This window comes from Aethalodelphis obliquidens, unplaced genomic scaffold (assembly GCF_003676395.1).
Source record: "Aethalodelphis obliquidens isolate GAN/ISIS:26980383/991018 unplaced genomic scaffold, ASM367639v1 scaffold9, whole genome shotgun sequence".
Classification (NCBI taxonomy): domain Eukaryota; kingdom Metazoa; phylum Chordata; class Mammalia; order Artiodactyla; family Delphinidae; genus Aethalodelphis; species Aethalodelphis obliquidens.
Genome location: NW_020837953.1, coordinates 9,014,393 through 9,036,470, shown reverse-complemented (window position 1 = coordinate 9,036,470; position 22,078 = coordinate 9,014,393). Strand labels below are relative to the sequence as shown.

The 22,078-nt window shown below is 39.2% G+C and overlaps 1 protein-coding gene and 1 pseudogene across 5 annotated transcripts in view; one reads left to right on the top strand and one right to left on the bottom strand.

Moving 5' to 3' along the window:
* ZYG11B (zyg-11 family member B, cell cycle regulator) overlaps nucleotides 1-22,078 on the top strand; it is a 75,802-nt gene that overhangs the window by 52,086 nt on the left and 1,638 nt on the right. For 3 of the 4 annotated variants that reach the window (XM_027108520.1, XM_027108521.1, XM_027108523.1), the window contains 3 exons: nucleotides 8,268-8,465; nucleotides 8,591-8,643; nucleotides 9,748-9,845. In XM_027108520.1, the coding sequence (XP_026964321.1) occupies nucleotides 8,268-8,465; nucleotides 8,591-8,643; nucleotides 9,748-9,845 (349 nt within the window). The remainder of the gene's footprint in view (nucleotides 1-8,267; nucleotides 8,466-8,590; nucleotides 8,644-9,747; nucleotides 9,846-22,078) is intronic. The other variant, XM_027108524.1, reaches the window with a different exon arrangement.
* On the bottom strand, nucleotides 2,687-3,053 carry LOC113621569 (mitochondrial pyruvate carrier 2 pseudogene; annotated as a pseudogene). The gene has a single exon (XR_003433225.1). The product of XR_003433225.1 is annotated as a mitochondrial pyruvate carrier 2 pseudogene (transcript).

Below are 22,078 nucleotides of genomic sequence, written 5' to 3'. Positions count from 1 at the left end.
AAAAAAAAAAAAAAAAAAAGAATGTATATTCTACTATTGTTAGAGTGTTCTATAAATGTCAGTTGGGTCTAGTAGGTTGATATTATTCAAGTCTACCACAGACTTACTGATGTTCTGCCTACTTGTTCTAGCAATTATCATATTCTATCAGTTTCTGCTTCCTATATTTTGAAGTTCTGTTACTAGGTTCATAAACAGAATTGCTATGCCCTCTTAATTGACCCGTTTATCATTATGAAATGACTTGGTATATTCTTTACTTTGGAATCTCCTTTGTCTCCTTAATATAGCTATTCCAGCTTTCTTTTGAATAATGTTACCATGGTTTATCTTTTTCCATCCTTTTACTTTTAACCTATATTTGTCTTTATATTTAAAGTGTGTTTCTTATAGACAGCATATACTTTGCACCTGCTTTTTTATCCAATATGAGAATTTCTCCTTTTTTTTTTTTTGCGGTATGCGGGCCTCTCACTGCTGTGGCCTCTCCCATTGCGGAGCACAGGCTCCTGACACGCAGGCTCAGCGGCCATGGCTCATGGGCCCAGCCGCTCCACGGCATGTGGGATCTTCCCGGACCAGGGCACGAACCCACGTCCCCTGCATTGGCAGGCGGACTCTCAACCACTGTGCCATCAGGGAAGCCCCTCTCCTTTTTATTTGGACTGTTTGGATTATTTACATTTAATGTAATTATTGGTATGGTTAGATTTGAATTCATCAACTTGGTATTTGTTTTCTCTTTATCCTATCTGTTCTTTGTTTTTTCTTCTTTTCCTGCCTTAAAAAAAAGGTTTAATTGAGTATTTTTTTATAATTCCGTTTGATCCCCTTTCTTGGTTTATTAGCTATTACTCTAATTTGTTATGTTAATGATTGTTGTGGGTTTATAGCATACATCTTTAAACACAGTCTCCCTTTAAGAGATTTTATATAATTTCATATATAGTATTAAGAACCTTATAATAGTAGATGTCCATTTCGGCTCTTCTTTCCTTTATGTCATCATTGTCATGCATTTTATTTTATATATGAAATAAACCACATAAACACTTTTTTAATATCAATTATCTTTTAAGAAGATTAAATAATTTTTTAAAATTTGTATGTTCACCCAAATAGTTACTATTTCTGATGCTCTTCTTTCCTTTGTGTAGATCCACATTTCCAACCGCTCTCATTTTCTTTCTACCTAAAAAACATCCTTTAACGTATTTCGTAGTGTGGGTCTGCTGATGGTGAATTCTTCAGCTTTTGTATGTCTGCAAACATCTTTATTTATTTAACATTCATTTTTGAAAGATTTTTTGCCAGGTGTAGAATTCTAGGTTGACAGTACTTTAACTATGTTTGTTACCTTTTTTTCTGATTTGCATCTTTCCAGTGAGAAATCTGATGTCATTGTTATCTTTATTCCTCTATATTGTATATGATTTTTTCCTCTGGCTACTTTTAAGATTTAGGATTAGCAACAACAGTTCTGAGTAATTTGATTATGATGTATTTTAGTGTAATTTACTTCATGCTTCCTGTATTTGGGATTCATTGAATTTCTTGGTTTATAGTTTTCAAGTTTGAAAAGTTTTTGGCCATTATTTCTTCAAAAAAAAAGTTTTGCACCCCCTTCCCTCCAACCCACTGGAGTCTTTTGGAGACTCCAATTTCTCATATATTAAGCTGCTTGAAATTCACAATTTATTGGTGCTTTTAAAATTTTCTTTGTTCTATTTTCTATGTACATTTCAGTTTGAATTGTTTCCATTGCTATGCCTTCTAATTCAGTAATTGTTTCTTCTGCAGTGTCTGATCTGCTGTTAATCCCAGCTAGTGTAGTTTTTATCTTTAGACATTGTCATTTTCTCCTCTAGAACTTCATTTTGGGTCTTTTTTATATCTTCCATATTTTTACTTAACTTCTTGAACATATGAAATATATTTGTAATAACTGTTTTACTGTCCTTCTCTGCTAATTTTAACATCCTTGTTAGTTCTGGGTAAATTTCAAATGATTGATTATTCCCCTCCTTTAGAGTTGCATTTTCTTGCCAGTTTGCATGCCAGGTAGTTTTTTTTTTTTAGATGTTGGGGGTAGGAGTTTATTAATTAATTTATTTTGCTGTGTTGGGTCTTCGTTTCTGTGCGAGGGCTTTCTCTAGTTGTGGCAAGCGGGGGCCACTCTTCATCGCACTGCACGGGCCTCTCTGTCGCGGCTTCTCTTGTTGCGGAGTGCAGGCTCAGTAGTTGTGGCTCACGGGCCTAGTTGCTCCATGGCATGTGGGATCTTCCCAGACCAGGGCTCGAACCTGTGTCCCCTGCATTAGCAGGCAGACTCTTAACCACTGCGCCACCAGGGAAGCCCGCCAGGTAGTTTTTGATTGGATGCCAACCATTGTGAATTTTACCTTGTTGGATGCTGGATATTTTTATTTTCCTATAAAATATTCTTGAATTTTGTTCTGGGCTTAATTGACTTACTTTTAAACAGTTTGATCCTATTTGATCTTGCTTTTTTTTATTATTAAAAGTTTGCTGTATTTTTCTGTTGAACCAAGTACTACCTCCCAATTACAGTTAGATTTTATGCATTACAAATGTTAGCACAGTTAGCATCACCTCATTGACAACTGAATAATAAATCAAACTAGGTCCCAGCGGTTATGTCCACATCTAGGTTGTTAGGGTGATCAGAACTCTTATTTGTTTGCTTTAGCTTTTAATCCTTGGTTATATCTCCAAATACGAAAGAGCTGAGAGGCTCCTGCTGTCCCAACAAAGAAATTAACAGCAAACAGACTCCAGTTTTTGGGAATAATTACAAGTGAGTATCTTGACCAAATAAACCTTGTAGCCATCAAAACAGCAGATTGGGCTGTGCTGAGTTTTTCTGCAGGTCTGACCATGTCAGCCAATCCAGCACACACCAACCCCCATTTCATAATTGGAGCCCAGAAGAATACTGTTCTGGGACCTGCTGGTTGGTTGTACAACGGCCTCAGTTTCTCAGGCAGCAGGAGCTCCACTTTATCAAGTACCCGGTGGTAGGTGCCCCGCATGCTCGTCCCTAGCTGGTAATGAAGGGCAGCTGGTCACTTTCCCCTGCCTCAATGCCTCGTGCCCTCCTCTTCCCCAGGGTTCCCTTCCCGCAGCTCAGCCTGCTCTGCTGAGAACCACCCGGTGGCCCGGGGCCAGAGAAGGTTGTGAGGGCGGAGCTGATCTTGCTTTTATGATCTATTAGGAGAATCCAGAGCAGTGCTGAGGCTAGGGTTGATTATTCTGTACTACTGCAACAAGACCTTCCTGAGTACTCTGCTCAATGCCCTGTGAATGAAGAGTTTTTCCAGAATGGTTGGTGAGAACAGGCACTATTCCTGGCCCTTTGTGAGTGCTGGGAACTTTTCTCTAATCTTTTTGATGGCTTTTTTTCTTCCCTCAAATAGTTTTCTCACAGTCATGCTCTGATCAGTACTCTGCTGAATAGAGTGCTACTCCCTGCAGCTCTCTGGATTCTCTCCATGTACATTGTCTTCTCTCTGGTACTCTGTCCTATGAATTGCCTTGGTCTCCCTGGACTCTCAGCTCCATCTCTTCAACTCCATGAGCCCACTGGGCTCTGCTTTTAGTTCTATATCCCTGTGCCACAGCCTGGAAACTCTCTCAAGGCAGCATCTCACCTTGTTTGTTTTCCATCTCTAAAGGTCACTGTTCTTTATTACCTAATGTCTAGTATCTTGAAAACTGTTGTTTCATGTTGTGTTTTTTCAGTTGTTTTAGAATGGAGAGTAAATCTGGCCCCTTTTAGTCCATCTTGGCCAGAAGCAAGAGTACTCATCAATCTTTCATTAAATAGATTTAAGAATGAGAAATTTGACTTATATACTTAGCCACGTATTTCTCATACTACTCTTTTTTTTTCAAAAACATTTCTTTTAGTGTAGGTAAGCTGGCAATTAATTTTCATTTAGGTTTTGTTTATGTGAAAAAGTCTTTGATTTAATTTTCAAAAGATAAATTTTTGCTCACTATTGAAGTCCAAGTGGATATTTTTCTGTTGGGTTTTGAGGTTTATAAATTTCATATATTTGAAAAAATTTTGGCCATTATTTCTTCAAATATATTTTTCCGTACCCTCTCTTATCTCCTCTCTTTCTGAGACTCCAATTACAAGTATGTTAGATTGCTTAAAATTGTCTCAAAAGTCACAGAAATACTCTGCTGGCTTTTTTGGCAGGTGTCTTTCCTTTTTTCTTTCTGTGTTTTGACCTTGCTGTTTTCTATTACTGTTTTTTAGTTCACTGATTATTTTTTTCCTGCAGCATATCATCTGCTGTTAATCTCATCCAGTATATTTTTCATTTCAGGTACATGTATATATTATTTCTAGAAGTTACATTTAGATCTTTTTTATATCTTCATTTTTTTTCTCCTCAAGCTTATATTTTTCTTTCATTCGTATCATATTTATAACATTTATAATAGCTGTGTTTTTAAATTAACTAATTTTATTTTTTTGGCTGTGTTGGGTCTTCGTTGCTGCGCATGGGCTTTCTCTAGTCGCGGTGAGTGAGGGCTACTGTTTGTTGCAGTGCTCAGGCTTCTCATTGCTGTGGCTTCTCTTGTTGCGGAGCATAGGCTCTAGGCACATGGGCTTCAGTAGTTTTGGCATACAGGCTCAGTAGTTGTGGCTTGCGGGTTCTAGAGCACAGGCTCAGTAGTTGTGGCGCACGGGTTTCGTTTCTCCATGGCATGTGGGATCTTCCTGGACCAGGGCTCAAACCCATGTCCCCTGCATTGGCAGGCAGATTCTTAACCAGTGTGCCACCAGGCAAGTCCCTATAATAACTGTTTTAAATCCTTGTCTACTGATTCTATTATCCCTGTCATTTTTGGGTCTATTTTTATTGATTGACTTTTCTCCTGTTTAAGGATCATGTTTTTCTGACTCTTTGTATGCCTGGTAATTTTTAGTTGGTTGTAGTCATTGTGAAATTTAATTTACTTCATTGATTAGTAGTTTTGTTGTTTTCCTTTAAAGAATCTTGGACTTTGCGCTGGCATTCAGTTAAGCTACTCATGGATCAAGTTGTTCCATTCAAAGCTTATTTACAGGCATACCTCATTTTATGCACTTCACAAATACTGTGTTTTTTTACAAATTGAAGATTCGTGGCAACTATGTGTCGAACAAGTCTGTCTGCACCATTTTTCCAACAGCATTAAGTCACGTTGTGTTTCTGTGTCACATTTTAATAATTCTTGCAACATTTCAGAATTTTTCATTAGGATTATATTTGTTATGGTGATCTCTGATCAGTGATGTTTGATGTTACTACTGTAACTTGCTGAAGGGCTCAGATAATGGTTAGAATTTTTTAGCAATAAAATTTTAGCAATATTTTTTAATTAAGGTATTTACATTTTTTTAAAGACGTTATGCTTTTGCACACTTAGTAGACTACAATATAGTATAAACATAACTTTCTATGCACTGGAAACCAAGAAATTTGGGTGGCTCACGTGATTGCAATATTTGCTTTATTGTGGTTGTCTGAAATCAAAGCCACAATATCTCCAAGGTATGTCTATATTTGCTTTGTTAAAGTGGCTTCAGATCAACCTTTACCCTACTACTTTATCCTAGTTACCCCACTACCATCAAATGTTTTGTTTATTATGAGATCTCTTCACTCTGGCTGGTGAGAATGTGAATTATTCCTAACCCTGCGTGGCTTTGGGATTTGTTCACGTACTGCTTTCTGGTGGTTCTTTCCCTGGCCTTGTGGAGTTTCACTCCGTATCAGTACTCAGCCAAAGATTTTAGGGGATCCCTCTGCAGATGTCTTTCCTCTCTTTCTCTTTCTCTGGAACTTTTTCCTCTACATTGCTCTGTTCTACAAATTTTTGCTGCCTTGGCCACCCTGAAGACTGATCTCTGTCTCCTCAACTCAGCAAAACTGCCAACTCTTTAGGTTCCCCTTACATGCGTAGCAATCTAGAAACTGCCCCATTTGAATATCTTCTCTCAGGGATCACATTCCTGTATAGCTAGTTGTCTGCTATCTGAAAACAGTTCTCTCATATATTTTGTCTGATTTTCCAGCAACTTGTTTATGGCAAGAAAGAATGGCCATAATTCTTTTGATGCTCTATTCCAAATCTTTCCTTATCTGTTGTTTTTTGTTTTAATGGTGTTGTCTTTTGCATTTTCGTGTGTATGTGTATGTGTGTGTGTTTAACTTTTTAAAATCAGGCACTATCTTATATTACATGAGGTTCTTGGGAGAGTCTAATTTTCTACTGTATTTGATGATTTCACTCATTATGGATTGTTTTCATTGTGAATTGTAATTTATCACCATCTGTGGGGCTTTGAGTACAAGGTGTGTCCTTCTCAGAGCGTCTTTATATTTCTATCAAGCTTCCCCAAGCTTGAAGGAGACAGAGGACTATCTTTTTTTAATTTGTTTATTTTAAAAGGCATATCTATCTTTCCTTTTCTTGTCACTATAAAATGATACATGCTGTGTTAAAAAACATAAATAGGGAAGATTATAAAAAATGAATGTGAGAGCTTCCCTGGTGGTGCAGTGGATAAGAATCTGCCTGCCAATGCAGGGGACACAGGTTCAATCCTTGGTCCGGGAAGATCCCACATGCTGCAGAGCAACTAAGCCCATGCACCACAACTACTGAGTCTGTGCTCTAGAGCCCGCGAGCCACAACTACTGAAGCCCGTGTGCCTAGAGCCCATGCTCCGCAACAAGAGAAGCCACCACAATGAGAAGCCTGAGCACCACAACGAAGAGTAGCCCCCGCTCACCGCAACTAGAGAAAGCCCGCACGCAGCAACGAAGACCCAACACACCCAAAAATAGATAAATTAATTAATTTTTAAAAAATGAATGTGAAATTCCTTTTCTTGTTTGAATATGTGAGATTAGAGAGGGGCATAGGAGACACTGATTTATCACTAATGCTGATGGAAAGGTACAGGATTATACACATTCATGTAGTGAGTAAAGTTAACTTGTCTCTTCCATTCTCACTCTTCCATGATTGGAAAAGAAAACTTGTTAGCTGTTACAGAGAATACATTTGAACACGGTAGCTTTCATTTTCATTTGTTATAGAATGACAAGCTAGGGAGTGAATAGTTTCTTACCAACGAAAAGGCCAGGGTTTTTGGTTCCTAAGAAATGGAATCAATGTGTTAGGAAGAGAATTATGATTTCATAGTAGATCAAATGAAGTTTTAAGAATGAGGATTAGGGACTTCCCTGGTGGTCCAGTGGTTTAGAATCTGCCTTCCAGTGCATGGGATACAGGTTCGATCCCTGATTGGGGAACTAGGATCCCACATGCCATGGGACAACTAAGCCCATGCGCCGCAACTACTGAGCTCGCGTACCTCAATGAGAGAGCCCACGTGCTGCAAACTACAGAGCCCACACACTCTGGAGCCTGCACACCACAGCTACAGAGCCTGCGTGCCACAACTAGAGAGCCCGTGCACTGCAACTACTGAGCCTACTCACCAGAACTAGAGAGAGATACCTAGGCGCCGCAACAAAGAGCCCGTACGCCACAATGAAAAATCCCGCATGCCTCAACGAAGATCTTGCATGCTGTACTAAAACCTGACGCAGCCAGAAATAAATAAATTAAATAATTTTTAAAAAAAGAATGAGGATTAATCTTTAGAGTAGTGAGATAAGTTGAATCTTAGATCGTTTTGGAGAAGATCAAGCACAATCTAAATTGGCCAGAGCCCAGATTACTACTTTTTTATGTATCTATGTCAATCCACTCTTTTACTGAGGTATAATCCTTTGAAAGTTCTTGCCTTGTATTAGTTCCAATCTCTGGACCTTACTTTTGCCCTTGCATGTCTATTAAAACCCAGTTCTCTTGCCCCTGCAGGCCTGTGATAGCCTGTTATGCTCTAGTTTGATTCCCTATTTACATTTTGTCCCACAAAAAAAGTTACATATATAAAGTTTGTTTGCCTGTTTTTACTCAGCACTTCTAGATATTTTATAGCAGGAAATTTTTAGGTTACCTAGTTTACTGTTTTACCTGAAACAGAACTCGCTACTGTTTCTTTATTATTTTATTGTTTGGGGAGAAGAGGAATGAAATCACCTGTAATCCCACTGTGCTAACATAGCAATAATATTCGCTTTTGTCCATACATATTTAAATCGTTGCAGTGTCATTTAGCCATTTATTATACATATTATTTTAATTTTTATATCTTCTTTTTTTTCCAGAACAATATAGCTGAAGTACAAGAATTGCATTCTGAATTAATGTGGAAGGATTTTATAGACCACATCAGTAGCCTTCTACATAGTGTTGAAGTGGAAGTCAGTTACTTTGCAGCTGGGATTATTGCCCACTTAATATCTAGAGGAGAACAAGCTTGGACATTGAGTCGTAGCCAGAGGAATTCTCTTCTGGATGATCTGGTAGGATAATTTGGTGTTTTTTGGAAGCATACAAACAACATTCATAATGGTTAAACTGTCAAACCCTCAAAATGCAATGCTAAATAAATATTGTAACCCTTTCTTGTGTGCTTTGTGTCTTTCAGCATTCAGCAATTTTGAAATGGCCAACTCCAGAGTGTGAGATGGTAGCATACAGGTAACTAGCAAGATAATTAATATTAAGCCAGTAACCTAGTCATTTTGCTAGTGTAGAGGTCATTCCTATTAGATGTAGATTTTACCCTTTGGCATCTATCTTCGTACTGGCTTTAAAATAAAGTATTTTTAATTTATTTTGCTACCTGTCATTCATCAGTCCTTCCTTCATTCTACATTTATTGAAAACAGGTGCCAAGATCTTGTTCTGTGCTCTTGAAATTCAAAGACGAGTAAGATATGGTGCCTCCGTACAAGAACTTTACAGCCTAGTGATGGAAACCAAATGTAAATCAGAAATAATTCACTCCTATGCTAGTTATGTACATAGAATGCTCTGAACGTGCACTGGAAAATGGTAAAAAGCTTCCAGAGGAAGTAGATTGTGAGCTGAGTTTTGAGAGATAATTAAGTAGAGACAGAAGATTTTAGGTAGAATATTAATGCAAGGAGGTCTAAAACGAGAACACATTTAGAGAACTAGAAATAGCACCTGATTTGTTCAGGGAAACAGTTTATAATAATTTACTGAAGGGCATACTAGATTCTAACTCTGTTTATGACAGTTAGGTGACTTGATAGATAAGTTACTAATATACCAGAAGTATTCCAGATTGCTGCATAAATATTATTATTGCAATTTATTTTGTTGTCTACTTTATAAATGCTGATGCTGCCAACACTTTTGATTCCCACTTATGTTCTGTACATTTTTGGGCAGAAGACTTGTAGAAATAGAAAGGCTAACTCTAGAGCTCCGTCATGGTGTTGTTCTGGTTAGTTATCAACTAACTTCTCCTTATCTAAGTTTCCAAACCAAAGTCTGCAATTCTTCAAATGTGCATCTTCAAGACCAACAGGTGCTTTTGAGAAAAAATATGTTGTTCTGATCGCCTTCCATCTTCTGTACCAAGACTTTTGTATGAATGTACTCGTTTATCAAATGGCTAAGACAAAGAAAAGATGTTCTACAGAAGCTCATTTATATTATATAGTTTAAAAATAGCAGGATGAAATTTCTGTAGCAAAAAGCTCAGGAATCATTGCTTTAGAAAATGACACTAAGTACAGGATGTAACTTTTATTCTTTTCTTTGAATGTTTAGGTCCTTTAATCCATTTTTCCCATTACTTGGCTGTTTCACAACACCAGGAGTCCAGCTATGGGCAGTTTGGGCCATGCAGCATGTCTGCAGCAAGAATCGTATGTACCAAAAAGAGAACTGTGTTTTTCTTTTTCAAGTGAAATTCTCCTTGCACAGGAAGGCCATTTCTAAATTGTGTTTGATTTTTAAGGACACAGACTTTTAAAAATACAGTGTAAAGAGAATCTTAAGTTATGAAGTAAATTTATACTTTCAGAATGAGCTTGGCAATATTAGAAATCAATGACAGTGGTGAATGAGACTTACACTGTTCTAAGAAAGAACTTCAGAAATCTTCATAGGAGTTTCTTGAGTCTTAGGCTGTGCATGCCTAGGGTGAGACTTCCTGAGGCCTGAAAAAGAACAAATACCAAGGAGCTTCTAACTGAACAACACATGGAGCTTACACAGGTTAGAAAATATTCGAATTCCAAACAGTGGAAAGAACTTAATACCCAGGACATTCACTACAGATGCCAGAAAAGATTAAACTAGCCCTAAATTAAAGGTTTCTCTAAGGCAACCCTGTGAAGCTTAAAAGCAAGTCTTAAAATGATCAAGCTGCTCTGCAAGTAAACTGTCTGTCAGAGAAAAACTAAGCAGTCTGTTAAAAAAGACAACAAAATCTATACACTCAACAACATGTTTAGTTATATGGTAAGAGTTGCTAGGTGAGAGATGAAGCAGAAGAATATGACCCATAACCAGGAGAAAAATTAGACAATTGAAACAGACCCAGAAATGGTAGTGATGATGGAATTAGCAGGAAGAAATTTCAAACTTTTTTTATAGATATGATCCAAGATTTTAAAGAAAACATGAAATTAAGAGGAGGAAAAAAATAAAAATTTGACATGAAAAATATTTGGGTGAGCTTAAGAGTAGATACAAATGAGAAAAGGTTGGTGAAATTGAATACACAGCAATAGAAAATATCCAAACTGAAAGAAAGCTGGTTTAAAAAAAATTAGAAAGCAAGAACACCAGAATTATCCTGATATCAATACCAGGCAAAGACATAAGAAAAGAAAATTACTGAACAATATCTCTCATGAGCATAGATGAGGAAATTCTTAAAAATTTTTTAACAAATGGAACCCAACAGTATATAAAAAGGACCAAGGAGGTTATTCCAGGAATGCAAAGTTGGTTTAACATTTGAAAGTCAATGTGTTTCATCCTATTACCAGACCAGGAAAGAAAAACAATCTGATCATCTCAGTAGATGCAGAAAGAGCATCTAAGGATATCCTACAGCTAACATCAAAATTAATAGTGAAAAATTAAATGTGACTGTTTCCCCTCTAAGATCAGGAACAAGGCAAGGATGTCCAACCTCACTGCTATTGAACATTGTAATGAAGGTTCTGTCCAGTGTGATCAGGAAAGAAACAGAAGGCATCCAGATTGGAAAGAATGAAGGAAAACTGTTTTTATTCACAGGTGACATGATATCTATGTAGAAAAATCCCATGAAATCTACAAGAGGGCAACTAGACTTAATAAGTGAGTTTAGCAAGGTTCCAGGATAAAAGATCAATATACACAAATCAGATGCATTTCTTTATACTAGCTGCAACCAGTATAAATGAAAAAATGACATTTACAGTTTTACCAAAAACTATGAAATACTTAGGGATATATCTGACAAAGATGTACAAGACCTGTACACTGAGAAAAACAAAGGCATTGCTGAGAGACGTTAGGGAAGGCCTAACCAAATAGAAGGACGGCACTTATGAGTTGGAAGACTTACTATTGTTAAAATGGCAATTCTCTCCAAATGTATTGTAGATTTATATAGTCCCAGTCAAAATCTTAGCAGTCTTAGCAGAAGAGAAATTCACAGGCTGATTCTAAAATTCATACAGAAATGCAAAGGACCTAGAATATTGAAACAACTTAGAAAAACGAAGAACAAAATTGGAGGAGTTACACTACCTGACTTCAAAACATACTGTAGAGCTACAGTAATCAAGACAGGTGTTTTGTGGCTCCAAATGTGTGTTTTTTCCATACCTCATCAAGCAGTTCTGTAATTCTCAGCAGACATTGACTGGGTGTCCAACAAATTTAACTCAATTCTGACACTGTCTCCCTGGAGATAGTGTCAGATCCCACAGGTTAAGGGCTCAATCCCACAATACTGCTGTCCCCACTTCAGATGCCAATCCCAAGTTTATGTTGTTACCTGTGCTTCTGACTGACTAGCTGCAGATCTGAGGTTCCCACGACCCCCCCTCCTCTGGTTCAATTAATTTTCTAGAGCAGCTCACAGAACTCAGAGAAACATTTACTTATATTTACCAGTTTATTATAAAGGATGCAGATGAGCAGCCAGATTAAGAGATACATAGGGCAGGGTTCTGAAGGATTCTGAGCACAGGAGCTTCTGTCCCCATGGAACTAGGCTGTCCCATCATCCAGGCATGTGAGTGCATTCACCAACGTGGTGAATGCTTCCTTGCCCTGAGAGACATTTTCATATGATAAACTGGACTAATCATTAATGACTGAATGGGACTCTAGTAATGTGCTAGTATCTGTTAACTGTTACAATCATTTTGTTTTAAGGGATCTGTCATCAAAGACCAGAAGATATAATAAGAACTATATTTGGTCTTTGTTCCTGGTTCCTAGCACAGAACTCCTCAAACCTTTATAATTTCCTGAGTGATAGGAGTGTCTTTTGTCATTCATAAGGATCCCCTTTTGACATACGGTAATGAGGTGACAGAGTGGGATGTCTCCCAGGGCAAGGCCACTGAGGTTTGCAGGCTTCCAGTAGATTTTGTAAGGCTCCAAAAGCAGAAGTGGTCTTAGGGTGAAGCCATATATTGCTCTTTAACTAAGAAATAATATCATCTCTTGCTCTGAGACTCTTTTTTTTTTTTTTGCATTACGCGGGCCTCTCACTGCTGTGGCCCCTCCCACTGCAGAGCACAGGCTCCGGATGCGCAGGCCCAGCGGCCATGGCTCACGGGCCCAGCCGCTCCGCGGCATGTGGGATCCTCCCGGACCGGGGCACGAACCCGTGTCCCCTGCATCGGCAGGCGGACTCTCAACCACTGCGCCACCAGGGAGGCCCCGCTCTGAGCCTTTTTTAATGTGTTAATGTCATATTGAATTTCTCTTATTACATAGCCTATTTATTCATTCCTGTACCCTCAGCTCCTGATCCTCCTTCTCTTCATGTACACTCAAACTTTTCCACCTTTGGAAGGGACATTAATTTTGACCACTGTGTTGGTCTAGATTGCCAACAGCAATACTAGTCTAGCAAGTGTCTCCCCCTCAGTCCGCTGTCATTCAGATAGGGTAAGATTACATAGGTGCAGAACTAGCGGGCTGTTTTTACCAGGAGGCAATATAGTTGCATTCAGTGTTATTCCCAATTTTGCCAGATGGAGTTAAGGCATAACCCAACCCATTAGGCCCTTGGGAATCCTGACAAAAAGAGTTTACAACATAGTTACAATTTCTTGCTTAGGAATCATCCCTGCTTCCAGCATTTGTAGTTGCAGCCCTGGTTCTGTGACCACTGCACCAGGTAGGGGAATTAAAAAACGTTGTGATATGGGGAAGAAGAAGAAAAAAGTGTAGTCATTATACCAGTATCCTCCCTTAGCAAGAATTACATAATCATATCAACATCCTTTCCCACTCCCTCTTCCCCAGGTTCCCCAGAAAAACAGGAGAATATCTAGTGGGGACGTTCTATTTATCTATCTATCTAGTTGTGCTGGGTCTTAATTGCAGCTCATCAGATCCTTGGTTGCAGCATGTGGGCTCCTTAGTTGCGGCTCCAGGGCTTCTTAGTTGCAGCATGTGGGCTCCTTAGTTGTGGCATGCAAACTCTTAGTTGTGGCATGCATGTAGGACCTAGTTCCCTGACCAGGGATCAAACACGTGCCCCCTGCATTGGAAGTGCAAAGTCTTATCCACTGCTCCACCAGGGAAGTCCCTAGTGGGGACATTCTTTTAGCTCCACTCATATTGAGTGTGAGCATACATATACTCGTGAAGGTGTGAAAGCTAGCCCTTCAGGCCTATATCTCCCCCCTCCCTCCCATCTCCGATTTTAGATAACTAATGTTTTAATTGCCCATTCCAATTCTGTATCGAACTATTACTCTGAGGAGGATATCTCTCTGCCCATTGTTGGACATTGTAGGGATAGAAAACGTTTTCCTTGACTCTGGCGCTTTGTGCCTTAAAATGCAAGAGGAATATGTCTAGATTCAGTCCATTTCTGCATTGCTGCAGTTCCTCCATATCCACTCATCTCATGGACTCAGGTGGCCACCTCAAGCAAGCGCATTGGGATATCTGCTTGTCAGTTCCAGTCAGCTTCTGAACATGGAAGAGAGTTCTTCTGATGGGCACAGATATGTCCTGCCTTAATGACCAGATTTCCATTGCCCTTGTATCCACCTACACGGCTAGACCATTGGCCACTGCCCATGAAAAAACCCAAACAGAGGGTTTTACCACTATTCAGTATTTCATCCTTGGGAAAGGATGGGAAAACAGCATGCAGTTCAGTCCACAGAGCTGTTTTGGTTTTACCTTTTTCAATCAGAATGGTGGCCTTCCAAACAGGATGTTGTCTGTTTACCTTGGAACTGCTATCCACAAACCAAGCAGCTGTTGGTTGGTTGTTGGCGAGCTGTTTATAGGGCACTGTCCAAGTGACTATACAATCTGGCAGCTCCTTGTGCAGTTCCAAAGTCAGTCCTAGGGACTGACTAGGGAGAAAGAGGCTCCCTGCTCATGAGTATCTCCTGCATTCTCCAGGTAGCACGATCTGTATAAACCAATTCTGTTTTATCATGGAACTCTTCTGGGCACTGCCATCCCCATTAGAGTGTTTCTCTGACATCACTCAAAACGTCTTGGGTATTTCAGGTTTGAAGATCATTTTTTGTCCTTCAGTCATGAGGGTAGCTTCAATTAATGTCAAATAGCAAGGTAGTAAATGCCCCTCAGATGGAAATTCTCAAGTCCAAAGTCCCAGTAATCATCTCTGGTAGGCACTCACAGGCTTTTGCCATAAACCCCAGTCAGTCCTTCACATAGGGCTATGGCACAGAGAATTTGTCCCTACCAGCACTCCAGCTTCTATTCTACATTGCATTGGCTTGGGCAACCTTACTGGTTCCCATTTAGCATGCCCAATTAACATTGCTTGAAAGGTAGATTTACATGCTTTCTGTTTTATGATGTTAGGTAGTGGAAACATTTCCCAGTCAATAAAATGTTCATTCTCATAATACCATCAGGTAAAAGAAATGTAACCACTTCACATAAAGTCTGTTCAACCATACCAATTCTCCTACAAACTTTTACCTTAATTCTTTTAACCCTTATATTCCTAACTGTAGTCATCCACAGATTTTGGTCTTACAGTACTAGGTAGGAGAGTGTTCCCCAGCCAGACATAATACTTATTTCCATAAAATATTGAGGCAAAGGAGACACAACTTCTTTACATAAAGTCTGTTTAAACATTCCAGTTTTCAGGACTTTCCTGGTGATCCAGTGGTTGAGTGTCTGCCTACCAATGCAGGGGATGTGGGTTCGGTCCCTGGTCGGGAAACTAAGATCCCACATGCCTCAGGGCAACTAAGCCCGCAGGCTCTAGAGCCCGTGGGCCGCAACTAAAACTCCATACAGCCAAATAAATAAATAAATATTAAAAAAAAAAACACTCTCAACTTTCATAATCCTGTCAATCCTTACATTTTCTTTTAAACTCTCTAATTGTAGCCCACATCAGGACTTCACCAGGAACTTCTCCACTTCCTAAGTTACCCACTCTTGTGCAAAAGGCTTTAAGTCCCCAGTAAGGAGTCAAGCCAAGGAATCCTGGCCTTTTGTCAATCTTTGCCTTGATTAGATAAAACAATTGCAGGTCAGGTTTGGAGTCATCTCTAAATTCCATTGGTTGGGACTTCCCTGGTGGCGCAGTGGTTGAGACTCCGTGCTCCCAGTGCAGGGGGCCCGGGTTTGATCCCTGGTTGGGCAACTAGATCCCACATGCATACTGCAACTGGGAGTTTGCGTGCCGCAACTAAGGGGCATGCCTGCTGCAACTAAGACCCAGCGCAGCCAAATAAATATTTGTTTTAAAAAAAACAAATATTGGGCTTCCCTGGTGGTGCAGTGGTTGAGAGTCCACCTGCCGATGCAGGGGACACAGGTTTGTGCCCCGGTCTGGGAAGATCCCACATGCTGCGGAGCGGCTGGGCCCGTGAGCCATGGCCACTGAGCCTGTGCATCCGGAGCCTGTGCTCTGCAACAGGAGAGGCCCCCGTACCGCAAAAAAATAAAATTAAATTAAAAAAAAAAAACATTTAACAAAACTCTTAAAAACATAAATAAATAAAAAAATAAATTCCATTGGTAACTTTTAGTGTTAGTAACTGATTGCAGCACAGCTGCTACTCCACATCATGGAGTAGCCACCCAAAAACCAGAGGTTCCTTATCCCTCACCTTTTTATCCTTTCTGTTCCCTAACCACATGTTTCCATAAGCCAGGACCAGGATAGCAAATCCCACTTCTGACACCAATTCTGATATGTGTTTTTTCCACATCCCACCTAAAAGTTCTCCATTTCTCAGCCAACACTGACTGGGTGTCCTACAAATTTAGTTCAATTCTGACACTATTTACCTCGAGATAGTGTCAGATTCCACAAGTTAAGGTCTCAGTCCCACAAAACTGCCCTCACTTCAGACACCAATTGGAAGTCCAGGCATAAGCATAAACAAAGAATGTTCAAAGGACCAGAATAGAGAGTACAGAAACAGACCTATACACATATGGTTAGTTAGGGTTTTTTTTCTCTGTACACTTTGGCTTTTTTTTTTTTTTTTTTTTTTTTTTAGGCGGTACGCGGGCCTCTCACTGTCGTGGCCTCTCCCGTTGCGGAGCACAGGCTCAGGACATGCAGGCCTAGCGGCCATGGCTCATGGGCCCAGCCGCTCTGCGGCATGCGGGATCTTCCCGGACCGGGGCACAAACCCGTGTCCCCTGCATTGGCAGGCGGACTCTCAACCACTGTGCCACCAGGGAAGCCCCTGGTTAGTTAGTTTTTGATATAAGTTCAAAGCAATTCAATAGAGAAATAAGAGTCTTTGCAACAAACAGTACTGCATCAAGTGTATCTCTATCTGCAAAAAAAAAAAAAGAATTTTGATTCATACTTTGTATAAAAAAATTAACTCTTGGGACTTCCCTGGTGATCCATTGGCTAAGACTCCAAGCTCCCAGTGCGGGGGGCCCAGGTTTGGTCCCTGGTTGGAGAACTAGATCCTGCATGCATGCTGCAACTAAGAGTCCACACACCACAACTAAGAAGCCCACATGCCACAACTAAAGATCCCTCATTCCACAACAAAGATCCTACATGCCACACCTAAGACTTGGCACAGCCAAAATAAATAATTTTTAAAAATTTAACTCTTAATGGATCATAAGTCTAAATATGAAACCAAAAACTATTAAAAGTTTCTACAAGAAAATGTGACAAAATATTTGTAACCTTGTCTTAGGCAGATTTTTTTTTTTAACATCTGTATTGGAGTGTAATTGCTTTACAATGGTGTGTTAGTTTCTGCTGTATAACAAAGTGAGTCAGCTATAGATATACATATATCCCTATATCTCCTCCCTCTTGCGTCTCCCTCCTAACCTACCTATCTCACCCCTCTAGATGGACATGACAAAGCATGGAGTTGATATCCCTGTGCTATGCAACTGCTTCCCACTAGCTATCTTTTTTACATTTGGTAGTGTATATATGTCCGTGCCACTCTCTCACTTCGTCCCAGCTTACCCTTCCCCCTCCCCATGTCCTCAAGTCCATTCTCTATGTCTGTGTCTTTATCCTGTCCTGCTCCTAGGTTATTCAGAACCACTTTTTTTTTTTTAGATTCCATATATATGTCTTAGCATACGGTATTTGTTTTTCTTTCTGACTTACTTCACTCTGTATAACAGTCTCTGGGTCCATCCACCTCACTACAAATAACTCAGTTTCATTTCTTTTTATGGCTGAGTAATATTCCATTGTATATATGTGCCACATCTTCTTTATCCATTCATCTGTCGATGGACACTTAGGTTGCTTCCATGTCCTGGCTATTGTAAATAGAGCTGCAGTGAGCATTGTGGTACATGACTCTTTTTGAATTACGATTTTCTCAGGGCAAATGCCCAGTAATGGGATTGCTGGGTCGTATGGTAGTTCTAATTTTAGTTTTTTAAGGAACCTCCATACTGTTCTCCATAGTGGCTCTATCAATTTACATTGCCACCAACAGTGCAAGAGGGTTCCCTTTACTCCACACCCTTTCCAGCATTTACTGTTTGTTGATTTTTTCATGATGGCCATTCTGACTGGTGGGAGGTGATACCTCATTGTAGTTTTTTTTTTTTGCAGTACGCAGGACTCTCACTGCTGTGGCCTCTCCTGTTGCGGAGCACAGGCTCCGGACGCGCAGGCTCAGCGGCCATGGCTCACGGGCCCAGCCACTCCGCGGCATGTGGGGTCCTCCCGGACCGGGGCACACACCCGTGTCCCCTGCATCGGCAGGCGGACTCTAAACCACTGCGCCACCAGGGAAGCCCCCTCATTGTAGTTTTGATTTGCATTTCTCTAATGATTAGTGATGTTGAGCATCCTTTCATGTGTTTGTTGGCAATCTGTATATCTTCTTTGGAGAAATGTCTATTTAGATCTTCTGCCCATTTTTGGATTGGGTTGTTTTTTTTTTTTGATACTGAGCTGCATGAGCTGCTTGTATATTTTGGAGATTAACCCTTTGTCAGTTGCTTTGTTTGCAAATGTTTTCTCCCATTCTGAGGGTTGTCTTTTCGTCTTGTTTATGGTTTCCTTTGCTGTGCAAAAGCTTTTAAGTTTCATTAGGTCCCATTTGGTTTTTTTTGGTTTTACTTCCATTTCTCTAGGAGGTGGGTCAGAAAGGATCTTGCTGTAATTTGTGTCTTAGAGTGTTCTGCCTATGTTTTACTCTAAGAGTTTTATAGTATCTGGCCTTACATTTATGTCTTTAATCCATTTTGAGTTTATTTTTATGTATGGTGTTAGGGAGTGTTCTAGTTTCATTCTTTTGCATGTAGCTGTCCAGTTTTCCCAGCACCACTTATTGAAGAGACTGTCTTTTCTCCATTGTATATCCTTGCCTCCTTTATCAAAGATAAGGTGACCATAGGTGTGTGGGTTTCTCTCTGGGCTTTCTATCCTGTTCCATTGATCTATATTTCTGTTTTTGTGCCAGTACCATAGTGTCTTGATTACTGTGGCTTTGCAGTATAGTCTGAAGTTCAGGAGCCTGATTCCTCCAGCTCTGTTTTTCTTTCTCAGGATTGCTTTGGCTATTCGGAGTCTTTTGTGTTTCTATACAAATTGTGAAAATTTTTGTTCTAGTTCTATGAAAAATGCCATTGGTAGTTTGATAGGGATTGCATTGAATCTGTAGAATGCTTTGGGTAGTAGAGTCATTTTCACAATGTTGATTCTTCCAATCCAAGAACATGGTATATCTCTCCATCTGTTTGTGTCATCTTTAATTTCTTTCATCAGTGTCTTATAGTTTTCTGTATACAGGTCTTTTGTCTCCTTAGGTAGGTTTATTCCTAGGTATTTTATTCTTTTTGTTGCAATGGTAAATGGGAGTGTTTCCTTAATTTCTCTTTCAGATTTTTCATCATTAGTGTATAGGAATGCCAGAGATTTCTGTGCATTAAATTTGTATCCTGCTGCTTTACCAAATTCATTGATTAGCTCTAGTAGTTTTCTGGTAGCATATTTAGGATTCTCTATGTATAGTGTCATGTCATGTGCAAACAGTGACAGTTTTACTTCTTCTTTTCCGATTTGGATTCCTCTTATTTCTTTTTCTTCTCTGATTGCTGTGGCTAAAACTTCCAAAACTATGTTGAGTAATAGTGGTGAGAGTGGGCAACCTTGTCTTCTTCCTGATCTTAGTGGAAATGGTTTCAGTTTATCACCATTGAGAATGATGTTGGCTGTGGGTTTGTAATATATGGCCTTTGTTATGTTGAGGTAAGTTCCCTCTATGCCTACTTTCTGGAGGGTTTTTGTCATACATGAGTGTTGAATTTTGTCGAAAGCTTTTTCTGCATCTGTTGAGATCAAATTCTTAAATATGCACAAACGTATGATCTACAAAAGAAAAAACTAGGGACTTCCCTGGCAGTCCATTGGTTAAGACTCCACACTTCCACTGTAGGGCACGCGGGTTCAGTCCCTGGTTGGGGAACTAAGATCCCGCAAGCCACACGGAGCAGCAAAAAAAAAAAAAGAAAAAGAAAAACCTGCTAAATTGGACATGAACAAATCAAACTTAAGGATTTCAGCTTTTTGAAAGACACTATCAAGAAAATGAAAAGTCAATGCACATACTGGGTCAAAATTTTCAAATCACATGTCTGATAAAGCGTTTGTGATCAAAATATACCATGTACTCTCAAAACTTAATGATAAGAAAAGAATACAAGAAAATGGACAAAAGAGTTGAACAGACTTTTCACCAAAGATTTACAGATGGCAAATAAGCACATGAAAAGATGCTCAACATCATTAGGATAGTTGTATAGATCAATGCAATAGAATTGAGAGTCCAAAAATAACCATGCATCTGTGGTTAATTGATTTTTAACAAGGGTGCCAAGACAATTCAGTGGGGAAAGAACAGGTTTTTAAAGAAATGGTGCTGGGAAAACTGAGTAGGCACATGTAAAAGAAAGAACTTTGACCCTTACCTCATACCATATACAAAAATTAACTCAAAAAATGGATTACAGGCCTAAGTATAAGAACTACATTTACATATACATAAGCATATAAAACTTTTAAAAGAAAGCATAGGTATAACTCTTTATGATGTTGGATTAAGCAGTGATTTCTTATATAGGACACCAAAAGCAGGTGACAAAAGAAAACTAGTCTAATTGGATTTAATAAAAAATTTTAAAACTTTTGTGCTTTAAAGGACACCATCAAGAAAGTGAAAAGACGACTCCCAGAACGGTTGAAAATATTTGCAAATTATATACCTGATGAGAGATTTGTTTTCAGAATATATAAACACAATAGTAAAAAAGAAAATAACCCAGTTTAAAAATTGGCAAAGGATCTTCAAAGAAAATATACAAATGGCCAATAAGCATTAAAAGAAGTTCAGAACTTCCCTGGTGGTCCAGTGGTTAAGACTCCATGCTTCCCCTGCACGGGGCACAGGTCTGATCCCTGGTCGGGGGACTTAAGATCCCACATGCCACAGGGCGTTGCCAAAAAAATAAATAAATAAAATTAAAAAAATGAAGATACTGTCATGATGGCCAAAAAAAAGTTCAGCATCATTAGTTATTAGAAAATATAAATTAAAGCCACAGTGAGGTGTAAGCCACTTTACACCTGCTAGGAAGGCTGCCTATAATCAAAAAGGTGGACAATGACAAGTGTTGATGAGGACATGAAGCAACTTTCTCATTCATTGCTGATGGGAATGAAAAATTATACAACCATTTCAGAAAACAATTTGGTGATTTCTTATAAAGTTAAACATACATTTATGGATGGATCTAGAGACTGTCATACGGAGTGAAGTAAGTCAGAAGGAGAAAAACAAATATCGTATATTAATGCATATGTGTGGAACCTAGAAAAATGGTACAGATGAACCGGTTTGCAGGGCAGAAATTGAGACACAGATGTAGAGAACAAATGTGTGGACACCAAGGGGGGAAAGTGGTGGGGGGGGGATGGGCATGCGATGAATTGGGAGATTGGGATTGACATGTATACACTGATGTATATAAAATTGACAACTAATAAGAACCTGCTGTATAAAAAAATAAAATAAAAATCAAGAATAAAATAAAAAAAGAAAAATAAACATACATTTAGCATTTGCCCATCATTTTTGGTATCTTCTCAAGATCCAGGAAATGAAAAGTTCCCAAAAAACTTGTGAAAGAATGATTATAGCATTTTTAGTCATTGTAATGAAATGCTCAGGGAGAGAGAACATCCAACAAATGTCCATCAGTACAATAACATCAAAAACATGTGACGTATTCAATGCAGTGGAATACTTCTCAGCTTAGAACAACAAAAAAAGATTACATACAGGTAACAACTTGGAAACATCTCGAAAACATCATGCTGAGCAAAAGTAGACAGACACAAAAGGTTACATGCTGTCCATTTATATGAAGTTGTAGGCAAAAGTCTATATCA